Source organism: Lynx rufus, unplaced genomic scaffold, assembly GCF_022079265.1.
Source record: "Lynx rufus isolate CCGP_SWC_20201006 ecotype Redwood Valley unplaced genomic scaffold, mLynRuf1.p SCAF_10, whole genome shotgun sequence".
NCBI classification, from domain to species: domain Eukaryota; kingdom Metazoa; phylum Chordata; class Mammalia; order Carnivora; family Felidae; genus Lynx; species Lynx rufus.
The window spans coordinates 71,332,073-71,354,641 of record NW_025814824.1 but is presented as its reverse complement, the minus strand read 5'-3'; the positions used below and the strand labels follow the sequence as shown (position 1 = coordinate 71,354,641).

Genomic DNA, 22,569 nt, shown 5'->3' with positions numbered 1-22,569 from the left:
CTATTCTCATGCTGATTTACGCCATTTTGTTTGCATTTTCAGAGTTGACTTAATAAAAAGTAAATGGTCGATAAATACATTATAAAATAAAGCATCGCATCTCATAATACTCTGTTAAATGCCGACAGTGTTCCCCGTACGTCATTTTATTTCCTAAAAAAAATAACGGCACTTAGACTTGTTTATAAGGTCAGCAAAAATAAACAATTGACTAGAACCGTACATTGGAAAAGAAGCAGTGCAGAAAGAAAAAAAATACCTTTAGTATCTTGTTCAGGTTCACTTTCTTCTATTAATAGAAACGAGACAAACACACACAATAAACACACAAACAAAAACAACACATCATGAAAAGGGAAAATCTTTGAGCACGGAAATATCAGTTGTGCAACAAGATTAATTAGAATCTGCTTGTTTCTTATTTCAGTAAGAAACATGCAATCAAGGGAAACTGCTGACCTTTACAAGCAAACTATTAAAGGACATAAAATTTCAAATTGCTACTTTTAGTCGGGCAGTACTACATAGAAAATAAACTCCAGCATACCCAACAACATAGCTCATTCATGCATTTTTGTTTTAATGTTGACAATTACCCTTTCTTTCAAGGCAACAGACTGCCTACTATTCTGATAAATTGTGTTTTCCCTTTGTTAGCATGGCTTCTCGTTTTACAAGGTCCTGCTGTGAAGGCAGTGAGGTTGACTCTGGGATCTCAACTATCATTTCTATGGCAATAGACTCATGTTGTGGTAAACAGAGGATTAGGGGGTTTCTGCAGAAGAGAGTCTACCACCAGTGGAGATGGTCTCCTACCAACTCCAGGAGGCTGCTCAGAGAGCAGAGAGGAGCAAACCATTATCTCGCGTAGGAAACTACCAGTGGAGCAAGCGACAAAGAAAAATGTAAAAATGTCTACATCCGGATGCAGAATTGAGAATTTATAATGGTTTTAAATCCTAGAAGAGAAGACAACCAAATTAATTGTTCCAAAATGTTTAACATAATACTGTATCAGGTGCAGATCGCATATGGAGCTTTCATTTTTCTTTCCTGAGAAGTTTGTGCCAATTTAGACCTTTTGAATTAGCGACAAGCCAATTGCAACATTTGTTTAGAAGTATAACATAGCAATACTTAATGATAAGATCTTGATAATACATTTGCGTAGTTCTTCACAAGTTATGGATATTTTCATGTACATTATACGTTATCTCCTGTAGCCAGATCATATCCCTGTGATTAAACCTAATTGATTCAATAGGATTCAATTAAACCTAATTCAGCCCATTTTCCGGACAAGGAATCTGAGACTCAGGGCTTTGCTGCAGGTACAGAGCCAGAAATGCCACTTCAGTTTTCAAACCTCAAGTTCTGTGTTCTGACATAGCATCATCATAAGAAGCCCTCGTTTTTTTGCACTTAATACCCAGTCCTAAATTTAAATGAACTTATAATTTCCTATTTCGATTTTACTCTGACTGAACATTCCCTGTCTCCACCACCCAGGCCAGTGGCACATTCCTGTTTTATTTTTTCAAAGTCTACTTGAAAGTTGTAAATTGAGGGATGTCGGGTTGAGTGTCTGACTTCGGCTCAGGTCATGATCTCATGGTTTGTGAGTTTGAGCCCGCATCGGGCTCACACACACACACACACACACACACAAAAGTTGTGAATTTAATACATTTATGGTTAAAAGGACAGTTAGCAGTTTTCTGTCAGATGGACCTAAACAAAGACAATCGTTTTTTACAACACCCCCAACAGTGCCTGGTTTTAGACACCAGTTTTTTCATACTGAAAACTGGTCATATGGACACTTGGAATAGCAGTGACCCCCTGTTTCTAACATAGACGTTAATCAGGAAAAATCAGTGAAGGTCCATCCTTGGGCCGGATTAGACCTGAAAAATTGTGTCTGAATGCCTTTGGGCTAGGCATGTTTTCCTAGTTTCTCAACACAATGGTGCTTATTTCTAAATCTCGTTTTTTTTGTTTTTTTTTTTCCCACCAGCCAAGTAACTATGAGTGGCTGAAATGGGCATGCACTCCTATGGGAATATTAAGTGTCTTCATTCCCTGACTGCTATTATCTCCAAAATGCTTTCCACCAAAGTTCAAAGGCCTCAGTAAAACTTGAGAATCTTATCCCCTTTTTTTTTTTTTCCCCTCTCTTACACTACTCTTTTTCGGGTCCCGGAGCAAGTGCGGGTAAATTCTGAGTCTCTTTCAGTTTTGCTCCGGTGGTCTTTTACTGGACCGTTCTTCAGCATAGACCGTGAGGACTGTGCTGATTTCCCTGTGTGATCTTTCACTGTGTAGTTGTTGTCACTGCTTTCATCTTGCTTGATTGGTTTGGAATTGGGAGCAGTGTGACGTTTCGAAAGAATGTACCCATTTCTTCCACTGTGGATCTACAGAACCGATTCAGGAGATGAAAGATCGTCTAAGATCTGCTGTTTTTCTAGGAGTAGGCTTAGCAGTTCTACCGGAAATTACATGTTCATAGAGAGACTGTCAAAGTTTCTTTCTGTGCGCGAGAGCAGATATGCAGCTCTGTATGTATATATTGATATATGCTGATATATTCATATACACTTGCACCGTATTCACACATGTACACACACAATTGAGATTACTTCAAATAAGAGAAAATAATGCAAGGATAATCTGCAAAACCTATCTAAGCTTGAGTACACTCATTCAGTATATGAGATTGTTGGTATTTTCAAGGTCAGACTGTAGTCCTATTTTTTTCATGTGTCTTGCTTGCTTAGCCTGTGATCCCTCTTGACCTTGGGACTTACTGTTTTGCCACCTATCAATTTGTAAATATTTGGCTTCATGGTCTTTATTCTCATTTAACTGCTTTATATGTAATGCATCAGCCTTGTCTTCCAGACTGATGTGTAATCAACCTCCTTTCCAGGGCGGAGGCAGGGAGTGGCACAGAATACTTTTGTTGTTTTCTTTTCTCCCTAAAGTTTAGCAGTGTCTTGTAGAAAAAAGAAAATACTTAAAAAAGGACCTAGGCAGTGATTCATTTCCCTTCTCTGCTTTTTGGGACTTGTTCAGTAAGACATTTAGAATAAAGAATCATAGTGGTGCCTGGGTGGCTCAGTTGTTTAAGTGACCAGCTTCGGCTCAGGTCATGAACATGTACTCTGTGAGTTTGAGCCCTGCGTTGGACTCTGTGCTTGACAGCTCAGAGCCTGGAGCCTGCTTTAGATTCTGTCTCCCTCTCTCTGCCCCTCCCCCACTCATCTTTTGTCTCTCAAAGAATAAATAAACATTAAAAAAAATTTAGAACAGAGAACCGTGGACTTCTCTTAAATTGGAATAATCTGAAATATAAACAACATCCAAGTTAAATAGTATATCCATCATTTTTTTGAATACTTTGAATTATGGGCAACTCAGTATACCATAGCAACCCATTTAAAATACTCTGTTAAAATATATATATATATATTTTATATATATATATACGCATTTATATATTCTAAATCAAACCAAAATCAGTCTCTTTATGATTACCACGCACAAGATTTAGTTTCTACTTCTATCCACTGGACTAAAAAAAAAAAAAAGAAAAAATCCTTCAAATATTTTCATATTTCAACTTGCTAGCCCCAGTTCCCTATGTTGATTGCTCACTTTTGAACTTTCTTATCGTACCTTCTTTTTTAAAAAAATTTTTTAATGTTTATTTTTGACAGAAAGAGAGACAGAGAATGAGTGGGGGAGTGGCAGAGACAGAGGGAGACACAGAATCTGAAGCAGGCTCCAGACCCTGAGCTGTCAGCACAGAACCTGACGCAGGGCTCGAACTCACACACTGTGAGGCCATGACCTGAGCTGACACTCAACCAACTGAGCCACCCAGGCGCCCCTCTTTTTTTTTTTTTTAATGTTTGTTTATTTTTGACAGAGAGAGACAGAGCATGAGCGGGGGAGGTTATCGTACCTTCTTAATTTACCTGTTTGTGGTCCCCAGACAGAAACTAACACACACTTAGAGAGTCCCACAAATTCAAAGAATAGTAGGACTCTTTGTAATATTCTACTTCTATGACTATAAGTTTGCTTGAGTTTTTATTTGCATTTATGTAAAAACACAGCTAGGTCATATCCCATTGCAAATCATGAATATCCAACACCAAGAAATGTTTTTCCTACATGATTCACTGTATTAGTTGATAGGAGAAGAAATTTGGAGGGGAAATGTATTGTTATATAGGAGGAAGGGAAGCCATCAAGATTCCCTTGCATAAATGAACACATTTAGTATGATGATGTAGGTCACCAAGATCTTGTGGAAGAAAGAAATGGACCAGAAGAAAAAACAGGCAGTACTGTGGGATGGCTCCCATTCTTCAGACTGCAAGAGTGAGGAGAGCCAAGAAGATCATAGGATTTTGGTCACCTAGAGCTGAAGTCTCGATGGAAGCTACAATAGCACATTCTTTGCTCTTTGTAGAATGACATTGGTTATCATTTTCTTCATCGGCAATACCTTAAAGAAATCTCTGACCATCTGGTAATGTCAGGACACCATTTTAGGGCTTTTTCATTTTTGAATGAAATGATTTGCACAAAGCAGTTAATATAGCAACTAACACACAGCTGGAAAGTACTGGAAGCTCATTTTGAAGCTGGGTCTTCTAGCTTGCTCCTTTATTTATTTATTTTTTCAGAGCTATTTCCATCTCTATGGTATCTTCCTGGCTGATGAAAGCTGTTTCTCCAACTGCCTTAGAAGAAAAAGCGCTTATTTCATTTTTAAATTTCAATCTGCCTTAACGAGCTATGTTCCAGATACTTACTGCGTTGAGTACCCTTTGTGTTGGTATTAGAAGCATGTGCTGAAATCTATTCCTCACTGAGAAGAGAGGAATCATTCTGTAGAAGGAGAAAACCATTCTCCAGACCTTATTAAGACATGGATGCTAATCCATACTAGATTATGGAGTCCGTTCTTAAGTCGGCTCCGTTTGTCTCCTAGTCTAGCATCGTATTTCAAGAACTGTTGTGTTGGAGATGCCTGGTAGAAGACAAGTACCACAAACAGCAAAAAAGGGGGTATTTTAGTTGTTTTCTTTTTTATTTAAAATTGGCCCAGAGAATTGTTGAAAAGTAATCCTGTTAAGGCTCTGTGGTACTCTGTTTCTGAAGAGAGTCTTCTTTTGGTTTCCAATCATTCAAAGAACATGTGACAATAATAACAATAAACCTAAGTAAATACCTGTTTTCCTTTTCTGACTTCTTGGTAGCTAAAGCAAAGAAACCCGACCCTGGTGTGCTGCCGCTGTTTACATTTCTGTCTCCTTTGAAGCACAGCATGCATGAGGGTTATCCACTGTGGCTCCGTCTCCGGAGGAATCCGAAGGCACGCTCCTTTAGAAAACATACACAGCGCCCTCACAAACAGCCTTCCTTTGCATCTTCAAAGTAAGGCTGGCCTGGCTCTGTGACATCATGATTCTCTAAAGTGGCTTGGGCTGGGAACATTTCTGTGGCCTTTGAGATAATAACATTTTCCAAGCTTGTAAATATGGATGGTGAATAATGAGTCTGAGCAAGGAGTGTTTATCAAAGTCCATCAGATAAGAGCCACACGAAATTAACTTGTTTTTGCTTCAGTCCTAGATGCAGATAGGGCAACTATTAAGGACGCTGTTGTTAAAATGATTCTGAAAATACATTGGAAGTTTAGCCATAAGCCAATGAAAAATTGGACGTCCGTCGTGATTCATGTTTTTCATTCTTTGAGAAAGTGTATATTCTGGTTTTAATGGGAGGAGATGCTAAGCTACTTAGTTACCAGGACAGAAGCCTTTCTTGGTATACCCTTTTAAAAGGTTTTAATTCTAGGTGTGCCTGGGTGGCTCAGTTGGTTAGGCATCTGACTTCGGCTCAGGTCATGATCTCACAGTTCATGGGTTCAAGCCCGGTGTTGGACTCTGTGCTGACAGCTCTGAGCTCAGAGCCTGGAGCCTGCCTTGGGGTTCTGTGTCTCCCTCTCTCTCTCTCTCTCTGCCCCTCCCCCACTTGCATTTTCTCTCTCTCAAAAATAAATAAAAACAAAAACATTTTAACGCTTTTAATTCTGAAATGATTTTAGATTTACAGAAGAGTTGCAAAGATAATATAGAGGGTTTCCAGGAACCTTTCACCCAACTTCCCCTAATGTTAACATCTAATGTAACCATGATACATTTGTCAAAATCTTAGAGTACTTTTAATAACATTTTGGACCTAATCTCATGAAAAGGAAGATACGTGAGCTCTGACAGCAATAGAAGAAGGTAAAGTATATTAAGAACAAGAATTTTTTAATTTTTAAATTATTATTTTAGCTCACCAGAAATTTTAGCTGAGAAAAGAAACAGAAGGCATAACCGTAAGCGTAAGTGACACCGTATTATCCTCGTTGTCTAAAGTGGCTTGGGGGCGTTTCTGTGGCCTTGGAGTTGGCCTTCCAGATGCCCAAGTAGGACCACAGACCTCCAAACTGTAGGTCCCCAGGCTAGCAAGATAACCTTTGAAAACCATGTCTAAGAAAGGATACCAGGGGTTATAATCTCAGTGTTAGTCTGTGAATCAAATTGCAGCCGGTTCTTGTTCCTATGGCATCCCAATAGATACTCTCTCATACTCCCTAGTCTGGCTTTTACTTCCTGACTCAGTGGCAGCCTGTTCTCCCATGAAAAGCCTGCATCCCGCGTACCCCCTCACTGTGATATATGATGTGTACCGTGAGCTGCCGTTCACTGATCAAAGCCTTGTTGGACCTCCCCTCTCTGAGGTTCCCTGACCTCGCACCATCTCCCTGTCCTGTGTACGCATCCTGCACAAACTTCTATCGTTGCAAATAATTAAACTTTCATTACTGTAATTACTTGCTTGTCTGCGCATTTTCCTCACCGAATTTGAAAACTTTTCAAGAAATAAGCATGTCTTTATCTCCATTTCCTTAGGAATAGCCTCATTCCATGAAATATAATAGGCACTCAACAAATGAATACATATGAAGCTCATTTCAACTCTTACGCTCCTAATTATGGATAAGCTAACTTCTTCCTTAAATTTTCACGCTTCGTCTGGAATGAAGACATTCCAAGTAGAAATCCTCAAGTTAATGTTTCTCAGTGTGTGGGTTGTAGACTACCCTGGTGAGGATCATTTGGGAAATGGTTAAAAGACCATAACACAGACTTATCAGATCTGAATCTCTGGGGAATGCACCCTAGAGCTATTCTTTTTAATAAGATTTTCAGATGCTTTTGATGTGCACTGAAGTTTGAGAACCCCTACCTTGGAGGAGGAGTTTCATTAATCCATCAACTGGGTTTTTTCCATCCCTTTCCAACCGTAGAGGTTTTGAAGTGAATATGATCAATCATATGACAGTGAATTAAATGAAATAACAGCCCATTAGTATCAGGGAAGAGGAGACTTCTGGTTGGTTTAGTGTAATAGATACTATGACTTAGCTCCAAGTTGGATTCTGAGATACATGCCGGATAGGACAAAAGAACAAAGTAAAAATAAAGTACAGCATTCTCACTACAAGAAGGGAAACAAAAGGCCAATTTCTCAGGAGAGACCATTTTCCCCCCCATGTGCTGAATTTTTAAAGCAACTTCTCACCTAGGATTGACCTTGAAGCAGTGAGTGATGGAATGATCGATATTTTCAACAAGATTTTTTTGGCAAACGGCTATTTCTGTAGTGAGTAAAATAGGCAGTAGCTTAAGATGCACGCTAAGGTTGCTTTGACTTTCCTGTTGTGTAGACTATGTTTTTTGTACAGGCTGACTCTAACCAGCCCCTTTCCAGTTTGCCAGTAAGGGCGTGTCTTCACACAGCGTCTTAGAGAAGCTTTCTCCCATCACTTGTCACAGTGGGGCCAAACCAAAGTTATAATCTCTAACAAGTACCAAGCATGCAGGTATAAAGCATTGCTGATTGAGGGTAGATTTATGTTCTTTGGAAACAAGAGGAGCAGTTGGTAATGTTGACATTCTATTTGTGAAATATGAGAAGGCTAACCAGTAATATTCTCTGGGTAGAATGTAAACCATGTAAACAACAGGCAACAATACCAACAACAGCCAATATTTATCAAAGAGTTACCATGCAGACACGGTATATATGCTCTCTTAGTCTACTTGTAAGAACTCTACAGTCTAACTAATGGTGCCCCCATTTCACAAATGAGGACGTAGACTTGCAAAGGTCGAGGAAATTGTCACGTAACTAGCAAGAGGCAGAGTCAGGATTAGCACCCAGATCTGTCTGATGCTGAAGCATGTGGGTACTCCGGCATGCTGGTCTGTGAAACATAAACATAGAGAAAGGAAAAACTCAAGAATGGGGCAGTGGAAGATATCCTGGCCTGGGAACCAAGACGTGCAGGCTCCTTGCTAACTTGGGAAAAAGTACTGATTATCTAGTCTCAAGTTTCCTGATCTGCAGAATGAGGGACTGGATTATGACTTCAGGTTTAAAATCTATGATTACTCTTCTGATAGAACCAAAATAAATAAAAATTGCTTCTATTTAAAGAAAGATGTAAGGTTTTGTTTTGTTTTGTTTCGTTTTTTTTTTTTTTTGCCATTGAATTTGATTGCTTCTACCTCAAAGATAAATATGCCACATAGAGTAAAAAGCTGTAACTATCTCCACAAGTGTTTTTAAATCAATGCTTCCATTGTGCAAAAGTTACATTAGTCCTAGAACTAACACTGAAAACTAGGATCTGAGTGACTGCTCTGTGTGATCTAAATACAACATATAAGGTACAGAGTATTACTGACCTCATTTTACAGGTGGGGAAACTGAGGCACAAAGAGACTAAGTAACCCTCCTGACATTACACAGGCGGTGAGTGGTAGAGCAAGGATCTGAACCAGGATCTGAACTCTGGAGTTTACTCCAGACTCTGGAGCCCATGCAGCTTTCTTGAGAATCTAGAGCCCATGTTATCAGCCAGAACATTGAAGTTCACTCTAAAAATCATGCTTGACTAGTTTATCATTCCTGGAGATGAATATACTAATTACAATTTGAAAGTCATATATTTGATTTCTGAAGGAAATAACTGAAGGTAATGTTATTTGAATTTCGTATTGCCGTGGAAGTTCTAATAGCTTTCCATTATATCTTTTCATGATTTGAAACTGTTACATTTTGAAATTAAGTCCAGTGAAGGCTCGTATTGCCGTGGAAGTTCTAATAGCTTTCCATTATATCTTTTCATGATTTGAAACTGTTACATTTTGAAATTAAGGCCAGTGAAGGCATGGCCTTCTCTCTCTGTCTCGCACAGTGTGAGATGAGTCTGTGTTGGATGAATTAATGCATTAAAGGGAAAGAACTTTTCCTTTTTTGTGTATGTATGCTTGAACTTGTGTCTCTCGTTTTAATACCTAAAAAGTGAAAATCAAAGCTTACTCTAATTAGAGTATAAATAGAGTATGCACAGTAGCTTTTCATTTCAAATAATATGATATCCACATTATATTAAAATTTGATCAACTTAAACAATTTAAGACAAATCTTTGAGTCACATTTTTTTTCCTTCATGCCTGCAGTTAAAAAGGGCCACCTTGTTCTTTAACTTGACATATTATCTGTTCAGTGCTATGATCATTATAGAACCTCTTCTTTCCTTAGAGAATTTCACTGGCAACTCTTCAACTAAAGGACCACTTTACCAGTGTTTCTTGAAAGCACCCAAGAGCTTTTGAGATGGGAATACAACATAATAGTCCCTCAAGTGGAAATCAGTGGGTAGAACTGTTCTTTTAGAGCATGCACCTTACTAACCATGCAGATTTAATTTTCCCCACGGTCACCCGCAGGGATAGCAAAGGTTTATGCCTTTTTCTTTGGCTCAGTGTTTAGACACACAATGTACTCATGACAGCAAATCAAACCTGTTAGTGGCATCAAGCAAGTAGAACTGATGCCGGGAACAGGGCCACCGCAAATTTTATTAAAATTGCAATCACTGAGAACACAGCACACACGTTGGGATTTAAATACCTCTCTCTGTGGCATTTGTCATATTAAGAGCTGCAGCATGAACAAAGGAAAAAGCAAATCAAATGGTGTGTAAACATTACATGATCGCTTCCACTTTTCCAGGTGCAGTAAGGAAATCTGATGTCTAGGAAAGAAGGCAGACAGAAGTCTAACATTTTGGAAAATCGTGCTGATCTCTTACAGGTACGTCTATTGATATTTGCCTCTGGGGCGTCGCATATGTGTGTGTGTGCGCACGTATATGTGTGTAGGTGTGTATATGCATATATACAGATGTGTGTGTATGTATATATGTATATATATATACATATATATATATATATATAATGTATGTATATAATAATTTGTTTTTATCTTTTGGGATTCTACTGTTGTCTGATATACTGCATATGTCTGCAAATAATCTTTAAAAAAAAAAAAGCCTTTGAAAGACCAAATCAGCCCTAACGATAAAGCCTTAGACTGCAGGGAAGCAGACTGACAGCCCTCAAGGGCCCTGACAAGTGATGGAGATTCATTCACCGAGGCCACTTACATTGGCCAGTTGGCTCACCCTCCCTCCTCACTCCCTAAAATGCCTCTCTCCAGTGCTGAGACAGGGTTCTGCTTTCTGAGGCTCCATGCACACGAGGTCTTGTTAAACCTTTGGGAAGCCTGCACTAACCCTCTCCCTCAGAGGGTTCTGTTCTTGGTCTTGGTCTGTTTCTCGAGCTCTCATTTGCAGTTTTGGACTGGTGCTAAGCCACCTTTTCCCACTGGCGATTGCGGACGGGTAACCCTCCCTTGCTTCCAGCTCCTCTTCTGCCCAGTATTTTCCTTCATGGCTTAAACCTCCAGGGATAAACAAGGTAATAGTAGAAAATACAACTGACAGGGAATCCAATACATCCCAACATACATCTATTTTAAATCGAGCCGCAAACATTCTACACTCAACCAGTTTCCCTATGCAAAGCAGAACTTGTCTGAATGTGAAATTCACAGAATGTAATAAAATCCACACTCAGCTCCAAATAAGTAAATCATTTCAAAATAGTTAAGTCAAAGAATGTAAGGGAAGTACAAGAAAATGAGATATTTGTACAATTTTAAGTGGATCTCCTCCAGTGATTAGAAACATCGTAACAGCGACCTCTCTGCTCTAGCTAAAAAACAACCAGAATTACATTATCATATTAAAAGTGTTTAATTTCTGTGGTATAGTGTTTCTTAAACGCGGTTTTTTGAAGGGAGAGTATCCTTCTGGTTGAAAACAGGAAAGTAAAAATCAGCGTCTTCCACTTCAGAGGTCATCTGAAGCCTCCATGATGCAGCCTTTCCTTGAAAATCCCAGCCGTACCATCCAAATCATCCTATTCATTGCCACATCCCTATGCCACTGTGAGTCTATCTTCCTGGCCTTTAGGGTACTCGGGAGAAAACTGTTTCAGTGAAGATACAGGAGAGAAACAGTATGGATCATTCTTTGGATACATACATACCTAAAGTAGAACATGGAACAGGTTAGACTGCCTCTTGACTTAGAAAATAATTCCTTCGACTTAGAAAATAATTCCTTCTATAGGGCACTGAGAAATCACTTTGTCTCTGTCTCCAGCGTAACAAAACTAATATGCAGCAAATATAATTGTGGTTGGTGGGGAGACTACATGGAACCCTGCCACTGAAAATGATGCTTTCAGCTCTGTGAGGAGCTGGTTGAAAGAAATGATCTCAAGCAGAAAGAATATTACTAGTTAACCATGAGGAAATCTTTACGAGCCAATACAATTGACTTATTTCTGTTTTATCATTAAATATTCTCATATTTGGAGACAGCTAAGGAAAGATCTCAGCTTCACGGCAGAAACCGCAAACCAAATGTGATTGCCTTTAAGACCAATAAGATAAATCTCAATTTCAGAGATATTAAAATGCACAACAAAGAAAATAAATACTGGCCAACGATGATTGTAAGAAACCGAGATTCACCCCAGATACGATAAATATTTACAATGAACATCTTAGAATCCGTGAAATGTGATGCGGAGATTTCTCTGGCCCTCATTACCTGTCCTAACGGCCACTGTCACAGAGGTACATGAGACAGGGGTTAAGCCTTTCTAAGAAAGAGCCTCCACAGCTGCGAGATTGACAACTCTTTGCTACATTTCAAGTGCCGACGGAATTTGGGAAACCACAGGTACTTCCCACCGATCTTAAAGCAGTATATCTGGATAGTTCTCACCTAGCGTAGTCCTTCACTTTTCCATGGGACCTTACCTTTGTTTATTTTATGAGTCAGTTAACACCCAAACGTTTGTAGGAAATACTCACTGAGAAATCAGAACCCATGTTGGATTTTATTGTTGGATCCACCAAGCACTAAGGGATCGTAAATTCCGGGTCTGCTCATAGTAAGAAAGAAGAATCAGTGGGGTGGGGGGGAGGGAGAATCCACCGGCAGGTGCTATTCTCTCAACCCCTTCTCTTCCCCCTCCGTCCAGGTGGCTCGCTTACTTCCTCTTGCAGGTCTCAAACTTACTGTCTTTATGGATGGATTCCTTCCCCAAGGAAATGGCATGCTTCGTGTTCTGTTCATCAGGACCTCCCCCTCAACCCCAGAGCCTCAGCCAATAGCCAAGTGTTGTGAATATCTAATAAACATAGGAATCAAAAACAAAGTTTGAATCTAGAACTTTTGTTCTAGAACAGAATGGAGCAAGAGAACTGCAAAAGTAGTATATAAAATCATGAGCAGAAAGGTTGATGCCATTTTTATCAAAATAGTATGATGTTTTGAGGAAATCATCTCTTCAAGAGCATAAGTACATGTATGGATTCTTCCTAATTATGAAGGTCTCTTTGTTAAAATCCAAAAAGTATAGCACTGTATAAAGTATATGATAGATGTTAACCTCCTATGTAATTCTACATGCAGAGATGATGGCTATTAACAGCTTGGTTATCCACTCTAATGTAGAATATATAAAACAAACTGTTCTGTAACTTTTTCACTTATGAACACATTAGTATTTCTAATGAGTTAGTATTTCTAAGGACAACAGTACCTTGCACATAATAAGCACTATATAGGTACTTAATAAATAATAAAAAACAGCAAATAATTATATAGTATTTGCTGTGTGCCTGTATTAATTCATGTAATCGTTGCAACAACCTAAGAGGTAGGTGCTAGGCTTTTTACCCCTCTTTTAGAGGCGAGAAAACTGAAGGTCAGAGATGGAATACAGACCCAAGTTACATGCATGGTGGTAATTGTAGAAGTTAATGTGTATAGATCGATCTCATTCTTCTTAATGGCTGCATGGGACTTTGTCACATATTTTATCAGTCTCCTATTGATGCAAATTTAAATTCCTTAAATATTTTTGCTATTATAAAAAACTTTGTGATAAACTTGAACATACACTTGTGCCAATAATTGCTTTAGATAAATTATCCGAAGTTAAATTATTGAGACGAATGTATACATATTTTAAAGTTTGATTTTTATTAGAAGCAAACAAAAAGATCTCCACTAGATGATACCAAATAATGGTTGCCTCACACCCTCTTTATTGCTTTCATCCTAATTGTCTTTTATAAGTAATCTGGTTTTTTGCTTCAATAGTTTAAGATCACCTCTTTTTGTTTGATGTTTATTATGATGCATCTGGGGGTGAAACTATTTACATACGTGTTCTTTGTTTTTACTGATTGGGACTCCATGTGCTTCTTGTACTTGAAGGTTTAGGTCTTTCATTAATTTTGGCAATTTCTCGGTCATTATGCTTTTCGGTATAGCCTCTCTTATATGTTCTCTTTTCTCTCTTTCTGTAATGCATATCCCTAATTCTTTCTTTAATTCTGTTTTATCTTTTCCATTTCTCTGCACTGAATTCCAAGTTCTGAAGAGATGACTTCTAATGTGTACATTATCTCCTTATCTCTAGCATACTGTTACTCATCCACTGAATGTCAGTTATAATCCTATTTTTTCATTTGTTAAAATTGTGTAATTCTGCTTTTTTTCTTCTAATGTCTTTTTCGTTCTTTTTTCTCCTTTTGTGTCTTAATTCGTTTAAACATATTTAATTTTGAGTCTCTATTGTATTGTGTTAGCTAAATTTCCTGGGGTTTTGATCCCTTTGTAGATTACATCTGCTGACTATCACTTAAGGCAGTTTGTTTTCAGTGGGTGCTATAATTTTGCCTTGTGAACTCCTCCTCAGTATGGCTTTATTATGAAAATCCTATGTAACCTGGGTCAGGTATTTTTTTAAGCTTTTTGGTTATTAACTTTTTTTGGCCTGGAATCAATTTTTATGTTAATTTCTCTAGCTGCGGAACCCCAGTCTCTGCTGGCAGTATGAATTCAATATCAGACCTATGTGAGATATAGTCCTGAACACTGAATGCAGATTGATTCATTTAAAAATGTTGTGGTTTGGGGGCCCTGGGTGGTTCAGTTGGTTGAGTGGCCGACTTTGGCTCAGGTCATGATCTCACGGTCCGTGAGTTCGAGCCCTGCGTCGGGCTCTGTGTTGGCAGCTCAGAGCCTGGAGCCTGCTTTGGATTCTGTGTCTCCCTCTCTCTCTGCTCCTCCCCTGCTGTGCTCTGTCTCTCTCTCTCTGTCTCAAAAATAAATAAACGTTTTTTAAAAAATGTGGTGGTTTTCTCCCTCACACCTGCAGTGCAGAGACAGACAAGCCTCTTCATTGTCTTTCTGTCATCAAATAGAATTTTTCTGATCCATCTTTTTACTTGTGTGATTCTAACCTTTATAGAAGGTTCCCAGTGCTAACCTCCACTTTCCAGGGGCCCAAGACCTTGTCTCCTGTTCCTTTAAGAGTCTTAAAATCAATATTCTAAGTTATAGATATGGGCATCTGTGTCATTACCTCCAGGACGATGCAGAACCAGCTCATGAGCTTAATGCTGTGTTTTTTCTATTCCTATTCATTCCTGGCCTTTGGACATTTAATTTTATTCTTGTGGATTGTATGACTAACCCAGCATTTCTGGGTGTTCATAGTAGGAAGATGTTTATGTTATCCTGTCTGTCATATTGCTGGCGCTATAAGTGTCTAATGCTAGATTTGTATTTTTGGTACATAAAGATAATTCGTTGCTGTAACCATTCTCTTGCAATAATTCCCAAATCCTTTGCCCTATTGTCCTCCCTGGCAAACTCCACAATGGTATCTTGCCTTTGGATGTGCCATTCTGCTTTTTCTGAACTGCTTTTTCTGCCACTCCACATTCATAGTCCCATTCTTTGCTAAAACTTTCACGTTACCTAGGAGTCCTAGTTCCCCTTGTGAGTCATCTCTCTCATACCCCACAGCTATTTTAAAATCTTTCCACTCTCCTCAGCCCTCCACCCCCCTTTACAGAAGTATTTTCAGAAGATAAACTTACTTTCTACTTCCTACAGGAAATAGAAACCAACAGAGCTTTCTCATATTCCATCCACCAAACTCATTAACTCGTTTATACTGGAATACACCCCTTTCTCCTTCCTATTACAAGGAAGGAAGTTCCTTCTTCCTAAGTGTTGTGATCATATAATTTATTATTGAAGCCTGGATACTTTTGAAAGTAAAAGGAGGGCTCTATTAATAATTATGCCAGGACAACAGGTGTGAACCAGAACTGTCCTGGGCAAACTGGGACAAGTGGTCACCCTCTGTCTACGGTTTATCACTCTACTTGTCCCCTGAATGTGCTGTTTTTGCCTTCTCAAGCACCACATTCCCTTGAATATTCCACCTCTCTCCTTTATGTTCAAATGTCCTTTTCTTGGAGGCTCTTCTCATTCATATTTTAACATTTTCAGTATTTTTTAATATTTTAATCTTTTTAAAAAAGAAAGCTTGTGGGGCACCTGGGTGGCTCAGTTGGTTAAGCGCCAACTTTGGCTCAGGTCATGATCTCACGGTCGAGCCCCTCATCGAGCTCTGTGCTCACAGCTCAGAGGCTCGAGCCCAGTTCAGATTCTGTGTCTCCCTCTCTCTCTGCTCCTTCCCCACTTGTGCTCTGTCTCTCTCTCTGTCTCTCAAAAATAAGTAAACATTAAAAAAAATTTTTAAAGAGAAATCTTGCCAAGCAACATTACCTGTAAACCATATATACCTCTAGTTCCTGCTCACCTTTTTGCCTTTTCTCTTTTCTCTGCCAAGTTCATTGAAAAATTTGTTGACCCCCACTGTCTCTTTTTTTCAGTTCCCATTCTCCATCATTTACAGAATTTTGGCTTTTTCTCTCGCCCCTGTTCTGATTCTGCTCTTGGCAACGTCACATGTGGTTATCTGTTCTCTGATAGAACAGACGGTATTCAGCATTAATCAATCTCTTAGACACGTCTGTGAGTTAGTTGTCCTCTCTTTTCCTCGGTTTCGTAGAATGGCACAATGATAGGACCTTCCTCACCGACTGTTAGTGAGGATTAAATAAAGCGATCCACGTAAGCATCTAGCATTTTAAAATGTTAGCCTTCCCGGGGCGCCTGGGTGGCTCAGTCGGTTGAGCGTCCGACTTCACCTCAGGTCACGATCTCGCGGTCTGTGAGTTCGAGCCCCATGTCGGGCTCTGGGCTGATGGCTCAGAGCCTGGAGCCTGCTTCTGATTCTGTGTCTCCCTCTCTCTCTGCCCCTCCCCCATTCATGCTCTGTCTCTCCCTGTCTCAAAAATAAATAAACGTTTAAAAAAATAATAAAAAAAAAATAAGATGTTAGCCTTCCCGTTGCTCGCCTTTTGGAAAGACGTCCATGTTCGGCTGTGCATGAGTGAGATGGTTTCATTAGTAAATTTGTATGTCACTGTTTGAACCTTTTAAGATAGGACAGAAATGTGGAATTTCTTCATGTTGCCAGCCCAGACATCCAGCAGACTGAGAATGGCAATCTGGAAAGGGAGCTTTACTTTTGGGTGGAAGGGTGTTTGATGTTTGTTACGGCAGCTAAGATTTAGTAAGCATGCTCCACCAAGCCCATGATTGGTATGCTCCTCATTAGAAGCTGGCAGCATTGAGTGACATCGTGGACTTCTCATTTTAATTTGGTCGAGCGAATTTTCAGAGGTACTGACACAGTACATAACGGATGTTCATCTGCCTCACCGGCTATGGCCCGGCTTTATCTTCAATTCTACTATTGCCTCGTTAGTAGGCATTTACAGACACTTTTGGGGTTGGGCCAGTTGCGTTTCAGTTGGTTTTTCACCTGTTCTGAATTGTAGGTTAAATTGGCCTTTCCTTTAAGTAGATCACGTCTGCATTATATCTTGTGGAAATGCCGGAACTGTTTCTTGAAGTGGAAGCCAACCTTTCGAGCTTCAAGAGAAGCTACACAGATTTGTTACAATTTTTATGTTCTAATAGTAATAATTATAATTGATGCCATTTATTGAATGCTTATTATGTACCAGCGACCGTGCTACGCATGCCACAAATTTTCACATATATTAGCTGCTTTAATAGGGACTCAAATGGAATAAAAATAGATATGTGCTAAAACGATCATCTTACTGTTAGAGTGACTTTAAATGATATTATGAGCTCTCAATACTAGCAAGTTTAATAGAAACCTCTCTGTCTATTAACTGTTAAGGCGATGAGCATGACCACTTAAATGTTAAGAAGAAAGAAGATAGTATTTAGTTTTACTGATAGGTGTGATGCAAAATTAAGTGACAAGGCAAGGCCAAACTGTGTAACTGACTCCGACTAATTGTGATTGTGTTAATTTTCCCTAGGTCACTGCTAAAGCAAACAATTTCAATATCTATGAAGACAGGGACCTAAACTATCAGAATTCTATGTTATAACACAAAGGGCTTATATTTAATGTCTTAAAGAGGAAAATCTTTATGATATTATATACAAATGGATAACATTCATTCTGTATCATTCCACATACAGTTCAAGGAAATACTGAATCCAGGCAGATAGTCAATGTGTCTGAATGTAGGTATGTTTATTTTTCACTGAATAAGTCACATCAACTGGTTATAGCATACTGAGCTTTAAATACCATTGCTAATGCAGAAGACACTAAATTATAGCAACTATGCCGAGAATACATCTTTTTTACGTCTGACAGTCACTGTTCCTATCATCCTCATTCTTTTCAATGAGAAGTTAATAGAAATTCTATGAGCAATTGATGCAATGACATAATAAACATGTCACCTCAACTGGAAGCAAATGTGGGAAATAAGATTATTAATGCTGTGAGAGAATGGCCTAGCTAGGAAATAAAAATAGTCTAAAAGCTAATAGAAAAGTGTATGATGGAGAAGGAAGAGACGTGAGCTTAAATGAGTAGGAAGAAATCAAAGTAAGCCATGGGGAGCTCTCAGAGTCTCTCCCCATTGAGCTATAATTTGGGCTAGTGTGTGACAGTCCAAACACTTTATCAATCACATTAGAGAAAAGCAGAAAAATAGGTGATGATCCTTACAGTCAACATTCACTGAGTGTTTATAAAAGGCCAGGCACTCTGCTAGATACCGTCAACACCTTATCTCACTGACAACTCCTAACAACCCCACTTTACAGATGAGAAAAGTAGGAGGGGTTCTGTAGCATAGACCAGGAGGAGCTGGGGAGAGTTTTGTATTTGTTTTGTTTACCTAGCACAGGCATGCTGGTAGTTTCTATTTGTAAGCAAAATGTGATGCAGTTTTAGTGGGTAGATCACCGAGCCCTATCTGCATTATGATTTCTCAGTGAAGATCTTGCCAACCAGCTGCTGAATTGGTTGACTTTAAAAGAACATTTTAAAAAGTTGAAACTAGTTTGACAAGGGAACTTCATAGGGCTAGGAACATTTTTAGTCAGACATTTGGAGTCAGTATTGTGTTCTTTTTCAACCCTTTGTGATAGAATACAATCTGAAGTTACTTATTTTCTTTTGATGTTTTAGAAAGTCATGTCTCTGGGCTGAAAGAGATAAAGGGAGGCTTTTCAAATTCATAAGCAAGGGAGAATTGTCCAAGCCAGACCGAAGTTCTGAACTGGTGTTCTACTGTTTTAGTATCTTAGTGAATTTAGTCTGGTTTTGTTAAAAATTACCAGTGACTGTGGGCAGTAGATGGGATATGACCTATTATACTGGTGAACACTTCGTTCTCTTTTCAGTTTTTCTTTCCATAGTTTTGAACTTATGGTGTCGTATGAGGAACAGTGGATGGGACTGGTCTACCCACATCTCTGCCTTTGCAAGCTAACAGTCCAGCCGTCAGAGTAGAATGGGCGGGTCCCTCGAACAGCACCAGAATGGGAAGGAATGCAACTCCTTACCCTCAACTTCCAGCTTCACCAATTTGGAATATGCCGTCCCGAGGCTGTTTTTTGCCACACACCGATAATGTCCTGCATCTTCCTTTTGCACATTATGAATCCTTAAACTCCCAGATTCAAGAACTGCAATGCGGGAATTCTCCTGCCAGGGATAGGGACATGAATTTTAAAACATCCATGGCTTTATCAAGGATACATGTGCCTTATTTCATCAGGTCATTATCATCGCTGCTAGCATCAAAAGCATCATTTGAACGTTTGGCATTTATTTTGTATAACATACTGTATTAAATGAGACAGTATAAGATTACCTAAACGAAGCTTAACAATGGTTCTATAATATATAGTTTATTTTCACTGTCTTTCATCATATGAGGACAGTAGGCTTACTTGATTTCTTAAAAGTTACACCCAAGTCTCTTTGATTCAAAACACTCTATGTGGTATCTTTAGGAAAATATACGTTTTTTGAAAGTTGGGAAATTCTACAAATAATGAAAAAAAGATGGTCTTGGAAGTTAAAATACCACATTTACCTTTGGGGACTCTAAATTCAGTCTCATACGAAAATTCCTACTTTTTTTATTGTAGGAAACCCACTGATATTTATAAGAAAAGGAAAGTCAGAAAATGACCTAGGCTACCTTAAACAGTTTCACGTTATTTGTCTTATGTTACGTGAAACCAAGCTAACTGATTTTATACTTCATTCCAGTTGATTGACGCATGTCAACACCTGTGTATTCTGTGTGGAATATTCTGAGCAGAGTAGGATGAAAAACCTCACTGCGTTCACAGTTAGTAGGTGACAGTAATGACACAGTGTCATGATTTCCCAGTAAACGTAGGTATGAGATTCCAAAGCAGTGCAAAACAAGCATGTAAGCACTAGGTTTTTAATCTGACTGCTCTGTGACCAAGGAATTTGTCAGGGTGTTAGTTCACTGGTCTTGAGTGTTGCTGTTCTAACTCCACTCCGGAGGTTCTCCCGTCCATTCTTCCAAACCTCCTTTCTCTCTCTCCTCCCAGAAGCTGTTTGTCGGGTCTAAAACCTGGATTTTAGTTTCACCTTTTTTGTCACCTGTGTCTCAAAGATTCAATGTTAAAACCTGCGTGAGCCAACCACCCCACCAGCCAACAAAACCCACTCCCGTTGCTTTTGCTTGGCCTCCTTTTTCATCCCTCAAAAGAACCGTTGGTTCCCGTCTCTTTTTTCCCCTAGCCACCCCCAACTGGAATGCCTTATAGTTTGTGTGTATGGGAACAGGGATATTTACGTGTGGTTGAAATGTTATCAAAGGGGAAATTTTACACTAGAAATTTGGACTCACGTAACTGAGTTTGCAAAAAATTGCCCTACTTGAAAATATGTTGTATAGACACGTTTTCGTAATAAGGACTTACCCTGAGAGCACTGTCCCCCTTAATCCATGACACTGATGGTTTGGGATTGCCCATTGTAGTACATGGTAGAACTGCTTTTAGTCCTTCTATGATTTTTACATTTATGGGAGGACGAGTTATTTTCGGTTCTAAAGGGAAATAAAAATTCAAAATTAAAGATGCAATATGGCTGCATTAAGCTTTCTCTTTTCTATTTAGTTTTAAATATCCACTCTAAGAATAATTGATTACATTATAGAATTTATCAAATGCTGAGGGGTTTTTAGCGGGTAACGACAGAAATCATTTTTCAAAGTTTAGGTTATGTCTGTTTTATTAATATCTTATTTGCAAAACACAAACTCATGAAACATATTAGGAGTTTGAGGTCATAGTATTCTTCACTTTAAAAGATAGTTAATAAAAAGTTGACTAAGTATACTGTCACCATAACAATTCGACGTTACTTAATTCATACCAACAGACGTGGAAACATTTGAAGAGACATTTTTGATCTATTTTTCATGTCATTCTCAGTTATGACCTACTTTCCCTTTAGTTTCATCTTACATTGACCTTTAAATTTCTTGATTAAAAATTAGGTACATTTAGCCTCTAGAAAGTAAAGCAGATGTTATTTATATTAGTAATTGGAGAAATTCTGTCATAGAATTTAGGGTAACTATAGTCTGCAAGGCAAACTTTTGTAAGTTACTGTGCTGTGAAAAACTCTTAAATTAATTCTTTCAGAAGAAATAGATTATGCCAGCCTCTGTTTATTCTCCAGTAGTAAGATTTCAGAAGTTATTAAATCTAATGTGTAGAAGAATTTACAAAATCAGGATGCCTGTTCTTTTACTACTTGAAGGATTCATATAGAATGAAAACTACATTTATTTCCTTACTAGTCTCGTGTTACAGTTATAAAACAGAGGACTGTCTTTGCAGGAGAGACTACTGAGAAATGGATGCATTCTATTTCTTTTAGGTCATGTGCTGTAATCAGTGTGCTACTTTGACAGAAGAGCATGGAATAAGGACTTTTTTCCTTCTACTTTAATTGTGCCTGTGGGGGTTGATGGGAGTTGGAAGTGATATTTGCAAAGACTTCATGGTCTATTGATGTCTAATCTAGGCATTTAGTGCCATTTCGAATTGGTATGATCTTGCATTGTGACAAACAAAATACAAGACAGGCTTTAAGCATGTTATAGGAAAATATCAACGTTGTCACTTTGCCTGCTATTTAAAGCACACAACTCTCCTAATCAACAACAGTGAACCCCTACATTTAGATGATGGTGAGGCACCTCAATTGTGAGTTGGGTTGTCACACAGCTGCTGGCAAAAGCTTGGCTTAAAAGTTGATATTCCTATGACATAGTCAAAGAGAGTGTTTTCCATTCCTTCCACTGGTTTCCTTGAAGATCCCTATGGCAAATGTCTTAAGCAGATAACCTCTGTTTAAAGCAGTTAACTCCTATCTTCTCAGTGAAATAGATATCTTGGTCATCTGTTGGGTGAGAAGTGAGAAGAACCCTTTTGGGAAGTTGAACATAAAGTGCACTGGGAATGGGGTGAGCACTGATGTTGAGTCATGGATTCCCCACTATAAGGGAACACTCTTCAGGTGAAACCGTGAGCACTGACTAATATGAGCTGGTCATCTGGCTAAAGCGGGATGCTGGAACCTCATGCTGTGCCAGCATGGAGCCATTTTCTGATGGGTGACAAGGAATTTGGGAGAGGGAGCTCCTGGGAGTGATCCTTGGATAGCTGGAGTAGTGATGGGAGTGGGGGTCTTAGGCATCTCAGGAAGAAGCTCTGTACCAAGTGGTGTGGGA

At 38.9% G+C, this 22,569-nt stretch overlaps 1 protein-coding gene across 5 annotated transcripts in view; it reads right to left on the bottom strand.

Annotated features, from left to right (window-relative positions):
• MUSK (muscle associated receptor tyrosine kinase) overlaps positions 1–22,569 on the bottom strand; it is a 90,675-nt gene that overhangs the window by 49,325 nt on the left and 18,781 nt on the right. For 3 of the 5 annotated variants that reach the window (XM_047099541.1, XM_047099552.1, XM_047099565.1), the window contains exons 4-5: positions 20,747–20,874; positions 19,343–19,484 (exon numbers count right to left, since the gene is read on the bottom strand). In XM_047099541.1, coding sequence (XP_046955497.1) covers positions 19,343–19,484; positions 20,747–20,874 — 270 coding nt within the window. Of the gene's footprint in view, positions 1–259; positions 290–19,342; positions 19,485–20,746; positions 20,875–22,569 lie in introns of all 5 variants that reach the window. The other 2 variants (XM_047099534.1, XM_047099559.1) reach the window with 1 other exon arrangement.